The 18,443-nt window shown below is 49.6% G+C and overlaps 2 protein-coding genes across 3 annotated transcripts in view; one reads left to right on the forward strand and one right to left on the reverse strand.

Moving 5' to 3' along the window:
- The window catches only part of MIER1 (MIER1 transcriptional regulator), a 35,947-nt gene extending 27,597 nt beyond the window's left edge, over positions 1-8,350 (forward strand). For both annotated transcript variants that reach the window (XM_040565388.1, XM_040565387.1), the window contains exons 9-13: positions 160-241; positions 1,552-1,646; positions 2,151-2,278; positions 3,971-4,110; positions 4,967-8,350. In XM_040565388.1, coding sequence (XP_040421322.1) covers positions 160-241; positions 1,552-1,646; positions 2,151-2,278; positions 3,971-4,110; positions 4,967-5,292 — 771 coding nt within the window. In that variant the 3' untranslated portion in view covers positions 5,293-8,350. The remainder of the gene's footprint in view (positions 1-159; positions 242-1,551; positions 1,647-2,150; positions 2,279-3,970; positions 4,111-4,966) is intronic.
- A 352-nt stretch (positions 8,351-8,702) lies between these two features.
- On the reverse strand, positions 8,703-18,428 carry SLC35D1 (solute carrier family 35 member D1). Its single transcript, XM_040565389.1, has 12 exons — positions 18,220-18,428; positions 17,977-18,010; positions 17,269-17,355; positions 16,972-17,039; positions 16,718-16,789; positions 16,098-16,166; positions 15,508-15,610; positions 14,671-14,763; positions 12,850-12,917; positions 12,426-12,504; positions 11,356-11,438; positions 8,703-10,340 (listed from the first exon to the last, which is right to left on the reverse strand). Exons 1-12 carry the CDS (start codon positions 18,426-18,428, stop codon positions 10,232-10,234), a joined length of 1,074 nt encoding a protein of 357 aa, XP_040421323.1. The 3' UTR covers positions 8,703-10,231.
- Between the last annotated feature and the right edge of the window lie 15 nt (positions 18,429-18,443).

Consider the following 18,443-nt stretch of genomic DNA (forward strand, 5'->3'; position numbering starts at 1 on the left):
TGTCTTTGTGCTTTTGTAAATTGCAATACATTCATTCAAAAAGTTTATTTTTAATCCTCTTTGAATTAGGTTTTAATGATTTACTGAGTATGCTCCTATGGCACAACATAAGTTTAGCACTATTTAGAATGTTAAATGTATGTCTTTTCGTCTTTACAGGCATTGTATGAACTGGTTAAGTGCAATTTTGATACTGAAGAATCATTACGAAGGTTGAGATTTAATGTGAAAGCAGCCAGAGGTGAGCATACACAAAAAGCTAGCTTCCTATTGTTGAACTTTGCTTTAATTTGTTACACAGATAGCGGGTTTTGCTGTCAGCAGACTGAGACATTTTATTAGAGCTTGACCGCACGTCAGCATTACATATCAGTGCTCACTTAAATGCAGCCTTCAGTGAATGTCTTTTTGTTCTCTGAGAGTGAAGTTAGCAGATGTAGTGTAAACAAGTACATCCCCAAAGACAGCAAGTAAATTAGCCTTCTGTTAACAAAGCTTGATATTTATATTTGTGACTTTAATGACAAGTTAAAATGTAAAATGAGTTCTTAGCAGCTGAACTGTGCATTTCCCTAGTATTTCATTCTTTGTTCTACACCTCTTCAGTCGTTAATGGAACAAACATGTAAAAAATGAGATAACTCTCGGTTCTAAATAAGGGAGAGCGAGCATCAAAACCTTTTATTTGAAAAGGTATACCACTAAAAAGATTCTGGTCTTGAAGATCCTTTTGGAGCCTAAAGCATTTGCTGTTTTGGTATTAATCTTTGTGCTCACAGTAACAAGCAACTAACAAAAGGTTCTTTTAAACAATTGGCTTCTCCAGAGTTTACTGTGCAAATCACAAGACAAGGGTGCTCAAATCAAGATCAGTTTGTTCTCACACTATTTTAGTCCTTACTTGTGACCTTAGGAATCAATAAGGCCAAATTATATTAAGTTCTTAGAACTGTGACTGAAAGTTTTTAGGGGTTTATTCTGGCTTCAGCGGAGCTAAGATTTCCCATCCGTTTCCCATTTTTTTGTGTGAGCAGCACAGTTTCTTACTTTACCTAACTGGAATTCACATCCTATCATTGCTGGCTCCTGCCAGGGGTAGGGGAAGATCTCATTCCCCACGCCTTTTCCCCTGCTTCTTCCAAATACCCGGAACTAGTTTGAGTCCATAGGATGAGCTAGCTCCTTGTGCTGTGTGCTGGGTTGAAGGATACCTGCCTGCTTCCTGTGGTTCTAGGGCAGAATGTTGAGACCAGGTTTCTAAGCCCTTCTTCTTCTTTCTGTTGTCGTTTCCCCCATGCAGCTGGGCAGGAATAAGGGACTGTTTATAACAGTCCCTACCAACGAGCTCCTTAAGCCAACCAAAATTTCCCATCTTCTGACTAGAAGGGAGAATTTTCAGTTTTGTACCAGTAAGTGAAATTTCTGGAGGTGGTTCTCATTAGTCAGAAGGTGCTGTAAGAAACTTGAATGCCATATGTTTTCTGTCGCTAAATTCTCTTTTACTGGCCATATGCTTTTATGTAAAGTGTTTTCTTTATCTCATTCCTTTAGAAGAATTATCTGTTTGGACAGAAGAAGAATGCAGGAACTTTGAACAAGGGCTGAAAGTGTATGGCAAGGATTTTCATGTGATTCAGGCAAATAAGGTAAACACCTTAAAAATGTAAAATGTAGTTCTTGCTTTCTGTTTTTTTAAGAAATGTAGATAAGTTCTTGTGCTCAATTTCTTTCACAAATCAATATATTTACTTCTAGTTTTGTCTACACTGGTAGTCAAACTGGTTTGTCAAAGTCCAGAATCGTCTGTGACTGTGAACCCTAGGTTCAGGAAAGTGCAAAAGTCTTGCTATGCGTACATACAGGAAGGGTCTACATCCCTATAGTCTTATTCTGGTCTGAATAGAGTGGCGAAACAGACATGAATATTTCTCCCGAAGGTTTTGCCTGCAGCACCCTGAGATGTCATCAGTATTACTACAAAGTGTTTTAATTTCTGGGCCTCTGAAATTTTGAGTCAATAGTTTCCTCTCTTTTGTAGGTTGTATAAAGAAGCATTGACTTTGAATTTCACACATTTTGATTTAAATGTTAGCTTTTTGACAAAACACATATTTGAAGTCATCAAAATTTTCATGGCACATATTTCCTAGGTACGAACAAGATCAGTTGGTGAGTGTGTAGCATTTTATTACATGTGGAAGAAATCAGAGCGTTATGATTTCTTTGCGCAGCAGACCCGATTTGGAAAGAAGAAATACAATCTTCATCCTGGTGTAACGTAAGATGTGCATTATTCTTATGTGCTTTTACATGCTGGATCTAAATCTTTCTTTTGTACCTCTCTAGTCTGAAATGGAATGAATCTAGAGAATCTATCTGAATGGAATGGAATCTAGAGATTCCATAGTCCCAGGTTTCGGCAGGGGTATAAGAAAAGCAAATTGGTGTGTATAATGTAATTTCTAAAGTACGTTTGTTTGGAAATAGGCCAACAATGTGCATTGAACAACAATTTAATTTGGTGTGTTTTCTGTTTAGATGTTTCACAAATGTAACATTTTGCAAATATGTGATTTTTTTAAGTACTTGTATTGCTTTAAATGCATGTTTTGTACAGAGGCATGAGTCACAAATTGTGGCACATGCTGTGGTGTATGCTTGAAATACATCGTCTGTAAAGCATTCTGGCCAACACAGTGCCCTGCACTAGGGCTTTTTTCTTGGTACATAGCTTCTTCCCACATTCACTGTGCTAGACAGGGAGGGAGATGTCTGTGCATAGCTCTTTATTCTCATCCCTCAAATCTGAGCAAGTCAGCCAACCTTATCTTCTGCCCTTCATTCCAATGCTGTGATTTTTGTGTCTTGCTCTTTCCGCTGCCTTTCTCCAAGTTTTTTTTACAATTATTTTTTCTTATAATTTGTTTCTGGCTTGTCTATCCTTCCCTCTTTTAAATATTACTGTTTCTGTAAACATTTTAGAACTGTGTGTTGGAGCACCAAAGTGAAATAGCAGGATGACATTGAGGGTTGCCATCTGTGGCTCCTTTGATACGTAGACCGTTACAGAGCTGCTGGATTTTCTTCTCCAGTTGTCAGAGACAGTCTATCTGCCCTTCTTCTCCCCACCTCTTTTTTTTTTCCATTTATACCCAAATCGATAGACATTTTTGCTTGTTAATCACTTAAAATATCCTCTGATTCTTTTGCTGTTGATTGCATATGGTGTTCAAAAGTGTTACCAGAAGAAGAGTCACTACGGATTGTACTTGTCTGTTCTTGAAAGCTTTTGCAGATAGACGTTGGAATTCAGAGTGCAGTATCAGTTCCGGAGTAGCTGCGTGTGAGGATATGCTGCTTCTGGAGTTAATCCAGACTAATGCCCTGAATGGAAGGGCTTTACCAACCGGCTGTGTTTGTATCTGTCATAAGAGATTTACAGTTAGTGACCTAAATTGTGGGATTGTAATAGATTTCAGATACGGGAACGTGTCTTAACGTCTAACTGAAGTTTCTCATTTGCTTTTAACTCTTACCCCTTTTAAGGCTGTATAAGCACCAAACTTCCTTACTTAATAGCGTGCTGTCACTGCCGCAGCAAACTGAGAGAGCTTAGTGTGAACCTGCCTTGGAGCAGCACCTTGAAAACACAGTCCGCAGCATCACAGCATTGTTGATGTTCCTGCTCGTGCATGATCTTAGGGGATGTAGCACAAGCGCGGGCTGAGTTTCTGTGAGCTGACTGCAGTGCTCGGTCAGCAAATGGTAGTCGCTGTGGTCAGACCGTCCGTGGGCCAGTTAACAGGGCTGATCTTACAGCCCTTAAGTTTGCAGAAGTTGTGCACTTCAAAGAGATACAAAGATGCGAATAGGTCACACGTGCAGTATGTGCAGTGAACGCTTTTGTACAAACAAAATCAGTCCTTTCAGTAGCGAGGGCAGTGCTGAGTGTGCTGTTTGTGTTGTGCAGAGATTACATGGATCGCCTCCTGGATGAAAGTGAAAGTGCTGCTTCCAGCAGAGCTCCGTCCCCGCCTCCTACGACTTCCAACAGCAGCACCAGCCAGTCTGAAAGAGAGGACAGTGCAACCAGCAGCAGTAACCAGAATGGTGAGTGCCCCGTTGCTCCGAAAATGGGTTGCCAAGTCACAGCAGCGTTGCAGATGACAAGCCAAAAGAGAAGTTCAGTTTCCCTCTCTAAAAACAGCTCTAGTTTAAAGTATTTTCCAGGGTGTTAGCAGCTTTAACTTAAAAATGTTTTTTAAAAAAGAGCTACATATTTGCATGTAGCCAGTAGCCATGTATTGAAGATAAATCTCAGTAGAACCTTCCTTTTAAAAGCACTTTACCTGGTCTTGTCTCCCCCATGCTGCTGTAGTACTGTAATGCTAACTTTGTGAGGAGTTCCATGCAGCGTTTTTAAATCAACTGTCTGAGATGGAAACTGTCGGGCAGTGCACTAGTGCTTGCCTAGTGCTTATCCCAGGAACGCAGTTAACTGTTCTTACCAGATGTGGGGCATCAAGGGCCAGTGTGGAATGGGAGAAGAGCCAGGGCACGCTCGCTCCCGAAAAGAAACCTCAAAAGCAAGGGACAGCCGTTCTGATGGAGCTGAAGTAAAAGCTGTAGCAAGTGGAGGGAGGGGCTAGGGAGCTGTTTGAAATTTTGAAAAGAGGGGAAACTACAGAGACTGCCCAGGTGAGGGCAATCCACCTGCAGCTTGCACTGTTGTGGGTTTCTGGGACATTTTCTTGGCTGATGATGCTTCTGAGGGCTTCCAGAAACTGTCATGATATATCTGTCATTTGTATGCAAATAAACCACTTGTTCATCGCACAGTGAGGACACAAAGACCAGTATTGGCTTTTTAGTTCAGTGGGGAGTAGTTAGGCTTCTGTTTATTGACCTGTCACAATTTTTCCTGTTCTACTTACACTTCTACTCTCTTTATATGTCTCTAACGCAGGGGTGTCTGCTAACGGGCCAGGTGAGATACCAAATAAAGATGAAGCAAAAATTGAAGGATTGCATGTAAATGGACCTACCAGTGGCAAGAAAACACCTCACACAGATCTGGATACAAATGGGTATGAAACTGAAAACCTTTCCATTGACCCAAAACTTGCTCATTCAACTTCAAGAAATGAAAATGATTTTGAAGAAAAAAGTGAAAGACCTCTAAAAAGAAGAAGAATTAACAGCAATGGAAAAGAGAGTCCTGGTTCATCGGAGTTCTTCCAAGAAGCAAACTCACATGGGAAGCTTGAAGAACTAGAATCTTTGGATGACTGAATATTAAGAGCTGATTTTATTCCTTGGAGTAAATTTTGGGTGTCTAAAATTTTCAGGGTTGATGGGTTACCTTACAAAATCCAGTTCTGTAAAACAATCTGCTGAGATTTTCCTTATACCTTCTAGTTGGCTCTTAAGATCTGATTATTTGTTTCTGTCAGTGCTGAAAAGCAGTAGGAGAATATTCTGTTTCTCAGAGCTGTCAGCTGTAGTTCTGGGAACACTAAGGCGCTTAAAAATATTTGAGAGACAAATCGGTGATTTTCTGAAAAAATGCTTCCAGCCTAATACGTTAAAGAAAATTAATTCTGTATATATACGCTATTTAAGCATTGTACAAGTGAACAAAGCATCCTATTTGAAGCAGGGGGCTGGTTTAAATTTCTGATTGTTGTGGGGAGTTACAATGAAATAGAGAATTCCGAGACACGCATCAGAGTAGGCACAGAGACTCGAGACTTCGAGAGAGAAAAACGTGTCACGCCATTGCTAAGGAACCCTTATGAATCCTGAAAGTTATGAGCACAACTATTTTTATATATAGAAGTTTTAAAAGGTAATAACTAAACCAGGTCAGGTTTGTATATGTAAAATTGTTGACATCAATGATGTCTTTCCATATTCTTATCTGGGCTAAAGAAATACATTCTGTATTTTTCCAGATTTCTTTGTAGCCTTTGAAAGATTTTTACAGTACTTATGTCTTGATTGAACTGTCCTTTCTTAAAACAAAAGCTTGTATAATTTTCTTAACTTGTACAGTTGGTAAACTTTTATGAGAGAATTGATATCCTGAGTCTAATGTCAGCTTCATTTTATTTTGCTGAACTCTTTTCTTAAAAAAAAAAATACACAAAAAAAGACAAACCAAACCAATTGACCTAGAAAAAAAAAGAATGCTTATCAGTCACCAACATGTTATTTTCTTCTCAAAAAAAAACAGTAAATCATTAACATCAAGAATGGTTAGAAGTCATTTGATTTTGAAAAGATTATTTTTCTTGTTTTATGACAAATAGTGATGCTAAGAATTTGTTAAGCATGATGCTTGCATTGCACAAATTTTCTTGCTTTCATTTACATTTTCTCATTTTATTTTGAGCTCAGATAAATTTCATGTCAGCCAAATGCTTAAGTTTACTAAACCTTGTTCACCAGGGTCAGGTTTTAGATTATTCATTGATCTATTTTCAGTATCTCTCTCATCATCTACATTTCACCGAGCACAGGAAGGACAGGAAATGGGTCAAGTGATTCTGGCTGTACCGGTTAGAAATGGACATGCAGCTGGTAACCTGGTGCCTGATCTTGAATTTCTGAATACTAATGGACCTTACGTGGATGGATATTTCAGTGGGAGCAGAAACATCACCCAGAAATACTTGGTACAGTATATACACATAAATATGTTTGCTATATAGAGATTCACATGTGTAAGAAGTGAGAGTAGGTATGGGTAACTCTTTTAAGATTAACGTGCTAGAAACTAAAATTCTTTGTAAATGTGTGTGGAGCAGGGCGATGTTCACCTTCCCACTAGCACAATTTGAAAGGCGTTGAAGTAGGGCTTACATCCATGAAATAGAAAGATTCTTAATACCAGTGTTTTTTTTAAAAAAAACTTTTTTTTTTTAAGCCACAGCTACAGTCTACTGAAATAAAAATAGGAAAAATTGTTCATTTGTATAATTAATAATCTTGTCTCCTCCTCCTGTGGCTTACATGTGTGCTGTTAATTTTTAATTGGTTTTTTACCTAAATGATCTTAAAATGTATGTCTTCACCATTCCAGTTTTAAATGTAGGGTCCCATGGCTTGAAACCGATGTATCAACCTGAAAAAAAATCTGCTAAGGGTTTCGTTTCGTTTTGTTCTTCAACTACATGTACTTGGACTTCATGGTCATTAATGAGCCAAATTCCCTGGATCCAGATTAGCTTCATCAGCATGGTTAGTTCCTGGACTGCATTTACCTGCTGTTCCCAGAAACGTTTGGACTGATGTTTTAACTGGTTCAGCTGACGTGCGAAGTTGACATCTACCTACCTTAGGCAGTAATTGATGTTGAGAGGCACATGGGTAAGGATTGGTAATGCATGGCCTGCGTTAATCACTTGATTAAGCAAGCGGTTGCATTAGGAAGAGGTTGCTGTTGATTGGCAATCCGTTTAATTAACGGAGCCCCAAAGTATCACAGTTATCTCAAAGGTGTGGGCTTGAGACGGTTTCAGACTGGAGGGCAGTGCGGTGTTTCTAAGAGTCTTTGCAGCTGGCGTCCTTTTTTCAATTTTATTGTTATGCATTTCTGTTTGCAAGTTGGAGATACTTCCAAAAATTTATAGGAAAGTTTATAAGTCAATTGTCTCAGGCTTGTGTGTGAAATACAGCACTGTGTATATTTTCAGGAATGTTGCTTTGTTTTTTTTTTAATCTTACCTTTTTCTGGTGATACATAGAAGAGACCTGACATTCCGTAATCAACACCTATGTAATGCTCAGTTAGACTTTAAGAATATTTAATTATAATTTACAGTTTGTTCATGCTGGTGTTTTAACACAATACTTTGTTCATGTTCTTCAAAATGCAGCCACTATAACTTGATAAGTCATTGCACTACTAAAGCTATTTAAAAATCTAGAAATTTAATAACTTCGATTTTGTTTAAAAAGCATTCAGTACACTTTGGAGCCCAGAAATGGTTGAACTTGTTTCCAGCCAGCACTGGCAAGGTTGGAGCTTGCAGTAACACTGGGGTATGTTTTTCAAGCACTACCACGATGTCTTCAGCTGGATGGGGAGTCTGGCTTTCACAGAGTGCTTTGTGACTGCAGCCTAAACTGAAAGCTCCAGTTCAACTGAGTAAATCCTTGTTGGGCTTTCCAAAGGCTATTTAAAGTGATATTAAGACCAACAACCACAGACACACAGAATTTACAAGTTAGTTTTTATACAGTTTGTCACACATAGTAATTTTGCACTGTTAGTAACTCCCTTGTCTTATCCCTGTTCCCTGTCTGCAATTCTGAAAAAGCTTATTAAACTATTTTTTTAAACACACTGTCTGCATACAAAATTCCTGAGTGGTTTGGTCAGAACGGGGCGGAGTGGTTCTGCTCCTGGGTGCCTTGCAGACCCACGCCAGCTGCAAGAGCGTGCCAGTAACTGGCTACATCAGCACAACTTGCAGAAACCCATCCTTGTAGGCAAAAACGTCATCCTTTGACTGCCATACATGCCCTGGGCCCCTTCCCTCCGATGAATTTCATTTCGGGGCCGCAGCCTGCCGCTGGGTGTTGCTCTGTGCAGCCCCGGGCACCAACCTGGTTCGGCTCCAGCCTCCTGTGCTTGCCACTGGAGGGAGCGAGCGGCAGGCCCGCGCAGCCACGTTAAAGCACGGACAAGGTAGGAGGAAGGTCGATGGTTTATTGGAAGCCGGTACAAAAATACGTAGGCACATAAAATCCTTTTTTTTGCTATCATTACTGACTTACATATAAAGCCTGCCATACATTCAAATAAAAAGGTCACCCTTTTAATCACTAAAATGGTGAATTTTGTAAATAGATTCTGTATAGAAAACAATTTAGTAGATTAATAGCATAGAAAATACTGTTGTAGGAACTCTTTGCTTTCCCAGTGTGTACAATACATCCAGACCCGGCACTGAAGTGTGCACATTTACAAACAAAATAAGCTTTAAAAATATTTTAACCCTTTGGACAATAAATCTAACCAGTAGATTCAAAAATAAACCAAGAAAAGCTCTAACAGAATCAACATCCTGACTGCAAATGCCTCAGCACACAGCAAAGTTATAAGTGAACTTGGGGGATAAAAAAATAAAATAAAAACATGACTTACGAGTGTGCGCTCAAGGAAGTGCCACGAGTACCTGCGCTGCCCTACGCCCCTGCCAGCCCACCGAAACAGCAGCTCAGCAGCAGGTTGCAAAGCCAAGGGTTTAACAAAACCCAGGAAGCTATAAAAAAGGATCGGGGAATGTCTGGCCTGCTGTGTGGCACCGGGAGCACCCGGCCTGCTGCTTGCTGCCGGACCAAGCCAGGGCAGGGGGGCACTGGCCCCGGCCAGCAGCCCCCAGCGCAAGGAGGGGGGCACAGGGCAGCAGCCCCCCACTGCCTCTGCCAGTCTCACTCACGCGGACGAGCCCCGGTGGTCAGGACACCCCTCAAGGCAGCTTTGCTGAGCACCAGTTACATTTTTAGCAGTTACCTTCCAGAAACAGAAACGTATTGCCTACGGCGCTTGGTCTCCTAGTTCCCAAAGGGAAGCGTACAAAAAACTCACTAACACACAGTTCTACTAAATTTTTTTTTTTCAAAATTATAAAGAATTGTTTTTAAAACCGAAAGACAATCTGAGGACAGGCCTAGAAAGAGGTGCTGTATAAGACAACCTTTAAAAACCCTTCAACGCTGCTGGATGTATTAAAAACCCGGTCCTGTCACCACACCACGGCTGGTGCCAGACAAGGCCCAGGCGCTGCAGGTGACGGCCCGGCCTGGCACGGCACAGCTCGGCACGGAGCCGAGGGCCACCAGCCCGTGAGGCCAACTGGCGAGGTTGGCACTGCCTTGCTAAGGCCGGACGACCCCACGTTTCCAGCTCCTGTACCTTTCCCAGGTGCTGATGAGTCCTCTGCAGTCCAAACCCTTGCACCGCTTGTGCAAGCCTCTCCTGCCAAGTCTCAGCGTGATTAAAACCCCAGGATTTCCTCACAATCAATCAGCCTTAATCAGATGAATTCTTACACGTGCAGTCATTTTATCTTCCCCGTGATTTTTGAAGGCAGCAATCCGGATTGTGCAAATTAAAGCGCATCAACATTCCTCTGCAGCAGACACCCCTAATTCCTTACTGTACTCTGCCAGTGATCAGCTCAACAGAAACATTTTGCTTTCAGATAAAGCATTCCGCTGGTCACACAGAGCTTTTTCCTTTAATATCCATCCTGATGCCAGCTTCAGACTGCTTGCTCAGTTGCTCCTCTGTGAAGGTGATGTAGGAATACACCAGGCTTCCAGCAATACTGCAAAACAAAAAAAGGTTGAGATAAAAGCGTGAAGCGAGGCACCACATCGCCCAGCAGCACACCGGTCTGCCAGCCCCTGCAACCAGCTGGGCAGCCACAAACACTGGTGCCTGAGGAACGGTCCAGCCGTGGTTCCGACCATCAAGGAGCCAAAGCAAGCATCAACTTGCAAGAAAAAAGTCTGTTTTCCGCCAAAGCCCACGTGTTTTGCTTAACTCATACCCAAACGCCTGCTATTCTGAGCGCCTGCTCTATTCCTGGGCTTGCTCCACCACTGGGGTAACCCCACCGCAGAACAGGAGGCACAAGGAGACGTTTTGCGGCAGCCGAATACACTCCAGTGCACAAAAGACTTTTCCAAAAGCTGTACTAAAATAGCGGGTGAAATAAAGCAAATATTTCTTTTGCTACCTTAATTACACGCGCCGGCTGCTCTGCGCCATGCCACGAATGGAAACGAGCTCCTGTGTTGCCAGGCAGTGAGAGGCAGGGGAAAAGCCCCGCCAGCGCGCTCTGCCAGCACGTTACGTCCGAAAGCAAAGCACGACCCATCCGGGTCAACAGCGCTGTTTCACCAGGCAAAAAGGAGCCTTTCCACTCCCTGTAAGCTCCGAGCAGGAAGCTATTTTCCTCCGAAGGGTTTCAACGTAAGTGTACCTGGTTTTCCTCTCTTTTTTTTTTTTTATTATTATTTTTTCTACTTTCCTAAAAAAGCAGCAGCTAAACCCACGTCAAACACGTCAAAGCTGCGCGGACGTGCCCTGGTGAACGCGTCCCCGCGGCGGTGCCATTCACAGCCCGGCTCACCGCAGGGCCGGGACTTGCTCCGTCCCAGCTCACGGACAAACGTGGCTGTTCTTCTTCCTGCCTGGATCAGCTGAAAACCACAACTATGCAAAAAGTCAAAATCCCACGGTTTTTTTGAGAGAAGCGTCTTACTGGTCAAACCGTCTCAGCTTCACAGCAACTTTCATTTGCAAAACATGAACATTTGCAACCCCTACGTTCTTACCTGATATTTAGACCAATGAAGTTTGTCCATGTAAAAATATAGTCTCCTCCAAAAAACATCCCAATATAGGTTATTAAAATATTCTGCAAAGGAACAAGATTTCAAGAACAGGAGTGAGTGTCTGCATAACCTGAGCCAAGCGTACGCTCTGGTTTTCAAAGCAACGTGGAAACAGGAAAGCCTGGATGCGGACAGTGTGAAATATGCGAGCGCTGGTAATCCGGGATTAAAAGGGGTCGTGTTTAGTGCTGCTGGATGAATGGAGGCTTTGATTCCTCAGGCAGCGGTGCAGAGCAACGTGGCACAGCACACAGGGGGGCAGAGCAATGCCATTCCTGGCCCCTGGTGCCCGCGGCAGCCGCAGGGCTGCAGATCTCCCCCGGCTCCGACACCAGCCCTGCCGGACGGGCAGCTCACACGTGGCAGAAAAACCAGGAAAACCCCCCAGGAGCACCCATCGATTTTTATAGCCAGCTTGCTCCGCCCCGGGACGAGGTGACCCAGAAGATTTGGCTCTTTCTGGGCGTTTTGCACTTCATTAGCCCAGGACAAGCTACACCAGAGCTGTCCGTGCACAGCTGCTGGCAGCAACCGCTGTGCAAACACGCCCGGATCTCCTACTGCACGCAGCGACGGCCTCACGGCACGACACCAGCACGTCCCCCTGCTGCTCCCAGAGGTGCCGTCCCACCTCTGCCAGTCCCATGGCGCCAGTCCTGCACCTCCGTGTGCCTGAGCAGCCAGCGCAGCAGCCGGGAAGGCTGGGTGCTGAGCACCACGCTGACGCCTCAGCCCCGCTTCCTCCCCAGCACCCCCCTCCCAGGCTTCTGGGAAGCACCAGCGTCCCAAAATGGGATGCAGGGAGGCTGCTCGGGGCCGTTACCGGAGTAAGCTCGGCCCTGCTCCAGGAACGGCCGCGAGCTCCCGGGGCAGGCAGCCCGGGCACGCGGCCACGCAGCATGGGAAGAGCAGCGCCGCCGGGCACGTCACCGCGCAGCCAGCCCACGTGCCGGCAGCGCGGCGCGAGCGGGAATCACTGCAGCGCTCGCCCGGCACAGAAAGCTGCTTACCTTAATGCAGCCAACTATTGTAGTTGTAAGAGCAGAATTATACTGAGTGCAAAGAACCGTGGAGTACATCAAAATAAACCTGCGGGAGGAACAGACCGCGGTCAGGCTCCGGGACGCGCTCAGAGCACGGCAATTCAGCTTCTCGGCCCGCGCCCCCTGCTCTAGAACGGTGTTTTCCTGGTGAAACCTTCACGGAGTCATTTCCGTCCACCATAGCTTTCAACAGTATCGTGTCTATCAGGACTAAAGTTATTTTTTAACCCAGAATTACTCAGGCGACCAAAATTCACCACTGCTGTGCCTCCCAGGCCGGGAGCCCCGGTGCTGCCAGCCCCCGCCACGCGACCAGGACGGACCCCGGTGCGGTCACGGTGCCCCTCCAGCCCCACACACACCTCGGGAGCACCACCGGACGCAGCCTTACCCCATCACACACGACAGCGTGAACTGCACGACGAAGAACACATCTGCCCAGCCCTTGTACTCCATTGCCTGCAGAGAAACGGAGGAGGCGGCACGGTAATTCACAGCAAGACAAGCCCCAGCCCCCAGCTTTCACATCACAGCAGCAAAGAGCCGCCCCAGATGAATATCCTGCACCAGCATCGCCCCCGATCCAGGGGGTCAATGCACAACCTGGCCCAGCACCCACCGCAGCCCTCCTGGAAAAAGGGGTCCATGGTGTCAAAGGAGCTCAGAGGAGCAGGAGGGACCTGCGGGTGCTGCCCAAACCCCCCCAGTGCCAGGCAGCAGCTTCCCAGGAGGCTGGGATCACTTTGCCATGAGAGCAGCGTGGAGCACCCCAGCCCTTGCCCCAGAGATCCCGACCGAGCTGCGACGCTGCCGTTTACAGCTGCACTCCCGGACCTTTGGCCACGAGCTCACGCAGAGATCTCGTGTAGGTGCTGGGAGAGGTGGCAGCTCAGGGAGGCTGGCTGTGAAACCTCTCGCTCCTTGCCCAAGCAGGAGCTGGGGGACACGAAGCTGAGCACGACCCAGAAACACGTCCCCGGGGGCAGAGGGGGCTGACGGCAGCCCTGGCTGCGTTGGGCAGAGCACTGCCAGCGGGGCAAGGGGCTCTGCCCCGCCTGCAGCCCTGCACGGCCTCGCTTTTAATCTCCTCGTCTGCTGACAGATTTCTTAATTACACCCGGCCCTGCCAGGCCCGGCGGGGCGAGACGCTGCCGCTGCCGCCCAGGTCCCGCGGCTCTGCCACGCGCAGCGGCCGTGCAGGAGGCAGGGGAGCAGCTCCTGCGCCCACCCCGGGCAGCTGCCGGCGCTCACAGCGGCGCTGTTCATAGCGGGAGCCCCGACAGAGCACGGCTTTGTCCGCCCCGACCGCCAGGAGCTCGGCCGGAGTTTATTCAGGGGGAAGGGAAAATAAAAAATAAAAAAAAACAGCGAGAGGAGATTTCTACTGAGGCTGAACAGAGGCTGCACAGTGCAGCACACAGCGACGTTTTCTCCTCGGCTGCCAGCTCCCGGTTATCAAGGAGCACTTTATCCCCAAAGGCTCCCCAGCTCAGCCGGCCCGCACGAAGCCCCTCGCCCATCGCTGCTCCTCGTCTCAGCAGCTCCCACCGGGTTCATCACCACGGCACCGGGCTCCCAGCAAGAGAAAAGCCACCGGCCCTTCCCAAGGGTAACTGGCTGTGAACTGGTGTGACAACACCACAATATGCAGTCCAGGTACACAGAAGCACAGGAAAAACAAAACCCCCAGGGATGAGACAGCAAAGGAGGCAGGAGTGCCTCGGAGCGGTTCAACAGAGCTGCTACAGGAAGGGGGAAGGACAACGAAGTTTGAAGAAACCCATTTACACTAAAAATACTCAACTTCTTTATTTTAGATAATATTTGGTTTCACTTATTGCTCCTGTACTTCCCCATTCCTGCAACTTTACAAAAACGCTCAGATGAGGCAACTCCGTGGATTTTAAGCCAAACGTAAAGACTTGCAGTTACTTTCTACTTAAGCAGTTTCCCCCCCTCTCTACCCCAAAAGCTGGCCTCAAACCGCTCTCTGCCCTAAACTCACCCACCAGACGCCACGTAGCATCTATCTACAAGCCAGGGTAACGAGCTACTTCGCAGCTCCACGTTTGGAGCACTCGCCACTGTATGCAAAGAGGCCAAGCTGCAGAAAAGTGCCGTACAACCAACGCTGAGATGTTCTTCCCAGCAAGTTTTTGCCCGCAAGGTATCGTGCCACTACAGATTTTGCTTTCGGGGGCAAGAATCCTACCTTTTGCGCATCTCCGGTGAAGTAGGCAATGGTCAGGGTGGGAAGGATCATGAACAGTGCATTGTAGTAGAGCAGACCGTATTTTCCCAGCTCCTAGAAACAGAGAAGTCTGAGTCCTTACGCTGGCTCCGCACAGGACCGCAAATCCTTATCCGTATTGCTGCTGACGAGCAGAACTCGTGAGCTAAGTGCACGTGGGATTCCTGGAGGCAGGAGAGCCGGAGGGCTGTACACCAGCGAGACACCAGCCCTACGGTGCTTTAGGACAGGAGCTCAAGCTCTTCAGGACAGGACCTCAAGCTCTGCCCGCGGGGCTCTCCAGGAGCCAGCGTGCTGCTGACAAGCCCCTGGGTCTCTCTCCCAACAGAGGAGCAGCACAGGAAGGTTTCGCAGGGCTGACAAGACGGCTTGGGACCAGGAGAGCCAACAGCATCACACAGCCTGATGCCTCCAGCAGCTGGCTGCGCCTCCAGCCACCAGCGTGAACCAGGCCAAATAATCTGGGTGCAAAAATGTCAACCAAGCCCCCAGCGGGGCTTCCCTGGCTGCAGGGGATGATGCTGGACCTTCTCAAGGTCTCTGGAGCATCAAGGCACAGAAACAAAACCCACCCCTCCCAGCAAAGCACACAAAGCACGGGATTTCCCCCCAGAGCTTGCTCCTTAGGCAAGGTGTGAGCCAGAGGGAGGAGATTTGGGGAGAGGGACGTGGTGGCACCAGCTGGAGACCCCAGACACGGCAGAGGCGTCCCCGACGGGTGACACATGCCCCGTGTCAGCCTCCCTGGTGCCACCCCCACAGGTCAGCCCCAGGCAGCACGGACAGAGGTCAGCCTACCTTGGAATCCAGCTTCTGTTTGACGTAGGCACCGTTTGCAGCTGTTAAGGCATCGTTAACAAGGATAAAAATATACCCTTCCAGATCAAACGCCAGGTCAGCACTGGGAAAAGATAAAATAAAAGTTACGGTGTTTAAGTTTCGTGGAGCGTGCCACTTGGGGGATTTCTTCCACCTTCTGTTTTGCTGGCAGCTGTCAGAAAGAGTTAATCGTGCGGGGAAGGAGTGGGACTTGAGTCTGGAGAACATTCCTTCCTACCGTACAGCATGTCTGTCTGAAGGGGAAGAGGAAAGGTCACCGCGTACTCCCCGTGCCAGGCCGTAACGGGATGGTCAGGCACTGCCCTCACCTCAGCCCCGCGCTCTCGCAGCTTCCACCAGAGGAAGCAGACACCTTTGTGGGGCACCTCGGCTGTTTTCCTAGCAGTACATGTAGCTCAGAACGTGCTGCCAAGATTTCACCGTGGAAAGGCCTCCACGTGTGCCGTTTTGCCGAGCGCTGCTGGCTGGACAGCGCTGCACCGGGGCTGTCAGACGCCAAGCAGAACCACAGCCAGGAAAGGTGCGAGAGCAGCGGACGAGGGGCTCACCTCGCAGCCACAAACGCGCCGATGATCATGGCGAACACCGTCATCTGGACGCCCCACGAGAACTTCTTCCTGGAAGGAGAGGGACGAGGACACCCTGGTCAGCCACGGGCAGGGTAAATCCTCGTTAAAGCACCCCAGAGAGGAGCAGCACCGGGCGGGGGAACCAAACCCACAAAACTCCAAGCTAACAAGGAGGTGCACAAGCAGCAAGCGAGACCAAAAAGTTTGCAGTTTGGCAGGGTTTTATTATTACTGCCTGCAAATAGCTGGCATGGACAAGGTGCGCGTACCTGGGGAGCGCTGCAGCCCTGCCCGCGGCAGCCAAGGACACGGCGTGGGACGAGGGGCCAGCCCTGCACCGCCTTGGGGTCCCCCACACCTCATCCCACCCCGTGCCCTGTGGGTCGGGGCTGGAGCCAGCAACGCGCCGCTGCTCCGTGCCCGTTTCCTCCTCCCACCCACGCTCCCAAAAGGCGGCCCGGGGCCAGGAGCCGTGGCCACGCAGCCCTCGGGCACGCAGAAGCCGGCTGACACGGTGCGTGCGGCCCTCCAGCACCTCCTGCCACCCCGAACGGCGCCTGTTGCTGCTGGCCCGGAGGAAAGCAGCCGCGAAGACTCACTTGAGCAGGAACCCCTCGGCGAACATGGTGAACAGGATGGAGAACCGCCGCAGGACGGTGAACATCGGCAGGCTGCAGGGGGAAGGTTTGGCAGTGAGAGGGGCCCGACGCTCCCGTGCTGCTCCCACCCGCCGTGTCCACCCCCCGCGAAGCCCCCAGCCCGGGGTGGGAGGGGGGGGGGGGGACACGGCAGCTGCCCCCCAGCAGCCCCGTGCGAGCGAGGATACGGCCCAGGACGAGGAGAGCAGCCGTACTTCAGCTTCTTGGTGCTGAACAGTCCCGTGATCTGGTTCCCGAAGTACAGGAGAGGTAGAGGAAATGTCTGGAAAATTAAAAATAAAAGGGGGGGGGGGGGTTAATAACGGGTTGGGGAGCTGCGCCCGCGCACACAGCACACGGACAGACGTACCCGGGGAAGTTTCCCCCCCCCCCCCCCCCCCGGGGAAGTTTCCCACACACGTGCTCCCCAAACCCGCTGGGGAAGGTGCGTGGAGCAGGGGATGAGGAGCCCCCAAAAAGGGGCTGGGGGGCCGGGGGTGGCCGCAGCTTACCCGGCGGGGTATGTGCCTGTCCAGGTCGGGGAAGCTGAGCACCCGCAGCGCCTTGCCGGCCCACAGCACCGCCACCGTCGCCACCATCTGCGGGAGAGGGGACGGGTGGGGACTGAGGGGTTATGGGGGGGGGACTGGGGGGGCTAAGGAGGGATTGGGGGGGGGTTAGGGGGGTACTGGGGGGCATTATAGGGGGTCGGGGGGGGTTAAAAAGGGTTAAGGGGGGACTAAGGAGGGATTGGGGGGGCTTTGGGGGGGTTAAGGAGAAATTGGGAGGGCTAGGGGGGTATTTTGGGAGTACGGGGGGGGTTAAAGGGGGTAAAGGAGGGATTGGGGGGCTTAACGGGGGTTAAAGAGGGATTGGGAGGGCTATGGGGGGGTTAAGGAGGGATTGGGAGGGCTATGGGGTTATTGGGGGGGTTAGGGGGATTGGGGGGGTCGAGGGGGAATTGGGGGGATTGTGGGGGGTCTTGGGGGGGTTAAAGGGGGTTAAGGAGGGGTAAGGGGGGATTGGGGGGGGTTATGAGGGTACTGGCAGGGTTAGGGGGGATTGGGGGGGTCAAGGGGGGATTGCAGGGGCTAAGGGGGGACCAGGGGGGTTAAGGGGGGACTGGAGGATTTATGGGGGTTTAGGGGGGCGCTGGGGGGGTTAAGGGGGGGGTGTTACGGGGAGTATCGTGGGGATTAACGGGGGTGCCCCCAACTCACCTGTCCCAGCCCCACGCACAGCGAGGACGGGAACCTGCGGGCAGAGAGCAGGCGTGGGCAGGGGCCCCCACCCAGCACACCCCTGCCTGGGGGGGGAAGGGGGGGGGGGGGCACAGAGCACGGGGAGACCCCCCCCAGCACCGGGCTGCGGGGGGGGGGGGGGGGGGGGGGGCCACCGGGAGGGGAAGGAAACGGGGGGCGCGCGGAGCCCCGGGGCTGGGGGGGGGGGGGGGGGGGCCGTACCCGTAGGCGGTGAGGACGCTCTTGTTGACGACGACGATGAGGAAGGAGCTGAGGCCATAGAAGGCCGCCGCCAGCAGGCGGAGGCACAGCGAGAGCCCCGGCGCCGCCATGGCCCGGCCCCGCTCCGCATCGCCGCGCGCGGGGGCTCCCGCGGGGGCTCCCCCCTCGGCCCCGGCCGCCGGGCGGCTGCGCGCGGCCCGCCGCGACATGGCTGCGGGGGCGGG

This window comes from Cygnus olor, chromosome 8 (genome assembly GCF_009769625.2).
Source record: "Cygnus olor isolate bCygOlo1 chromosome 8, bCygOlo1.pri.v2, whole genome shotgun sequence".
NCBI classification, from domain to species: Eukaryota; Metazoa; Chordata; class Aves; order Anseriformes; family Anatidae; genus Cygnus; species Cygnus olor.

What these genes read in the sequence shown, in the direction of transcription:
- SLC35D1 (XM_040565389.1), bottom strand. Translation starts at nt 18,428, where the DNA reads ATGTCGCGGCGGGCCGCGCGCAGCCGCCCGGCGGCCGGGGCCGAGGGG. An exon ending in ACAGGCACATACCCCGCCGG is followed by an intron (nt 17,040 to 17,268) that starts GTAAGCTGCGGC and finishes TTAATTTTCCAG; the next exon opens with ACATTTCCTCTACCTCTCCT. An exon ending in TCACCGGAGATGCGCAAAAG is followed by an intron (nt 12,918 to 14,670) that starts GTAGGATTCTTG and finishes GTTTCTCTGCAG; the next exon opens with GCAATGGAGTACAAGGGCTG.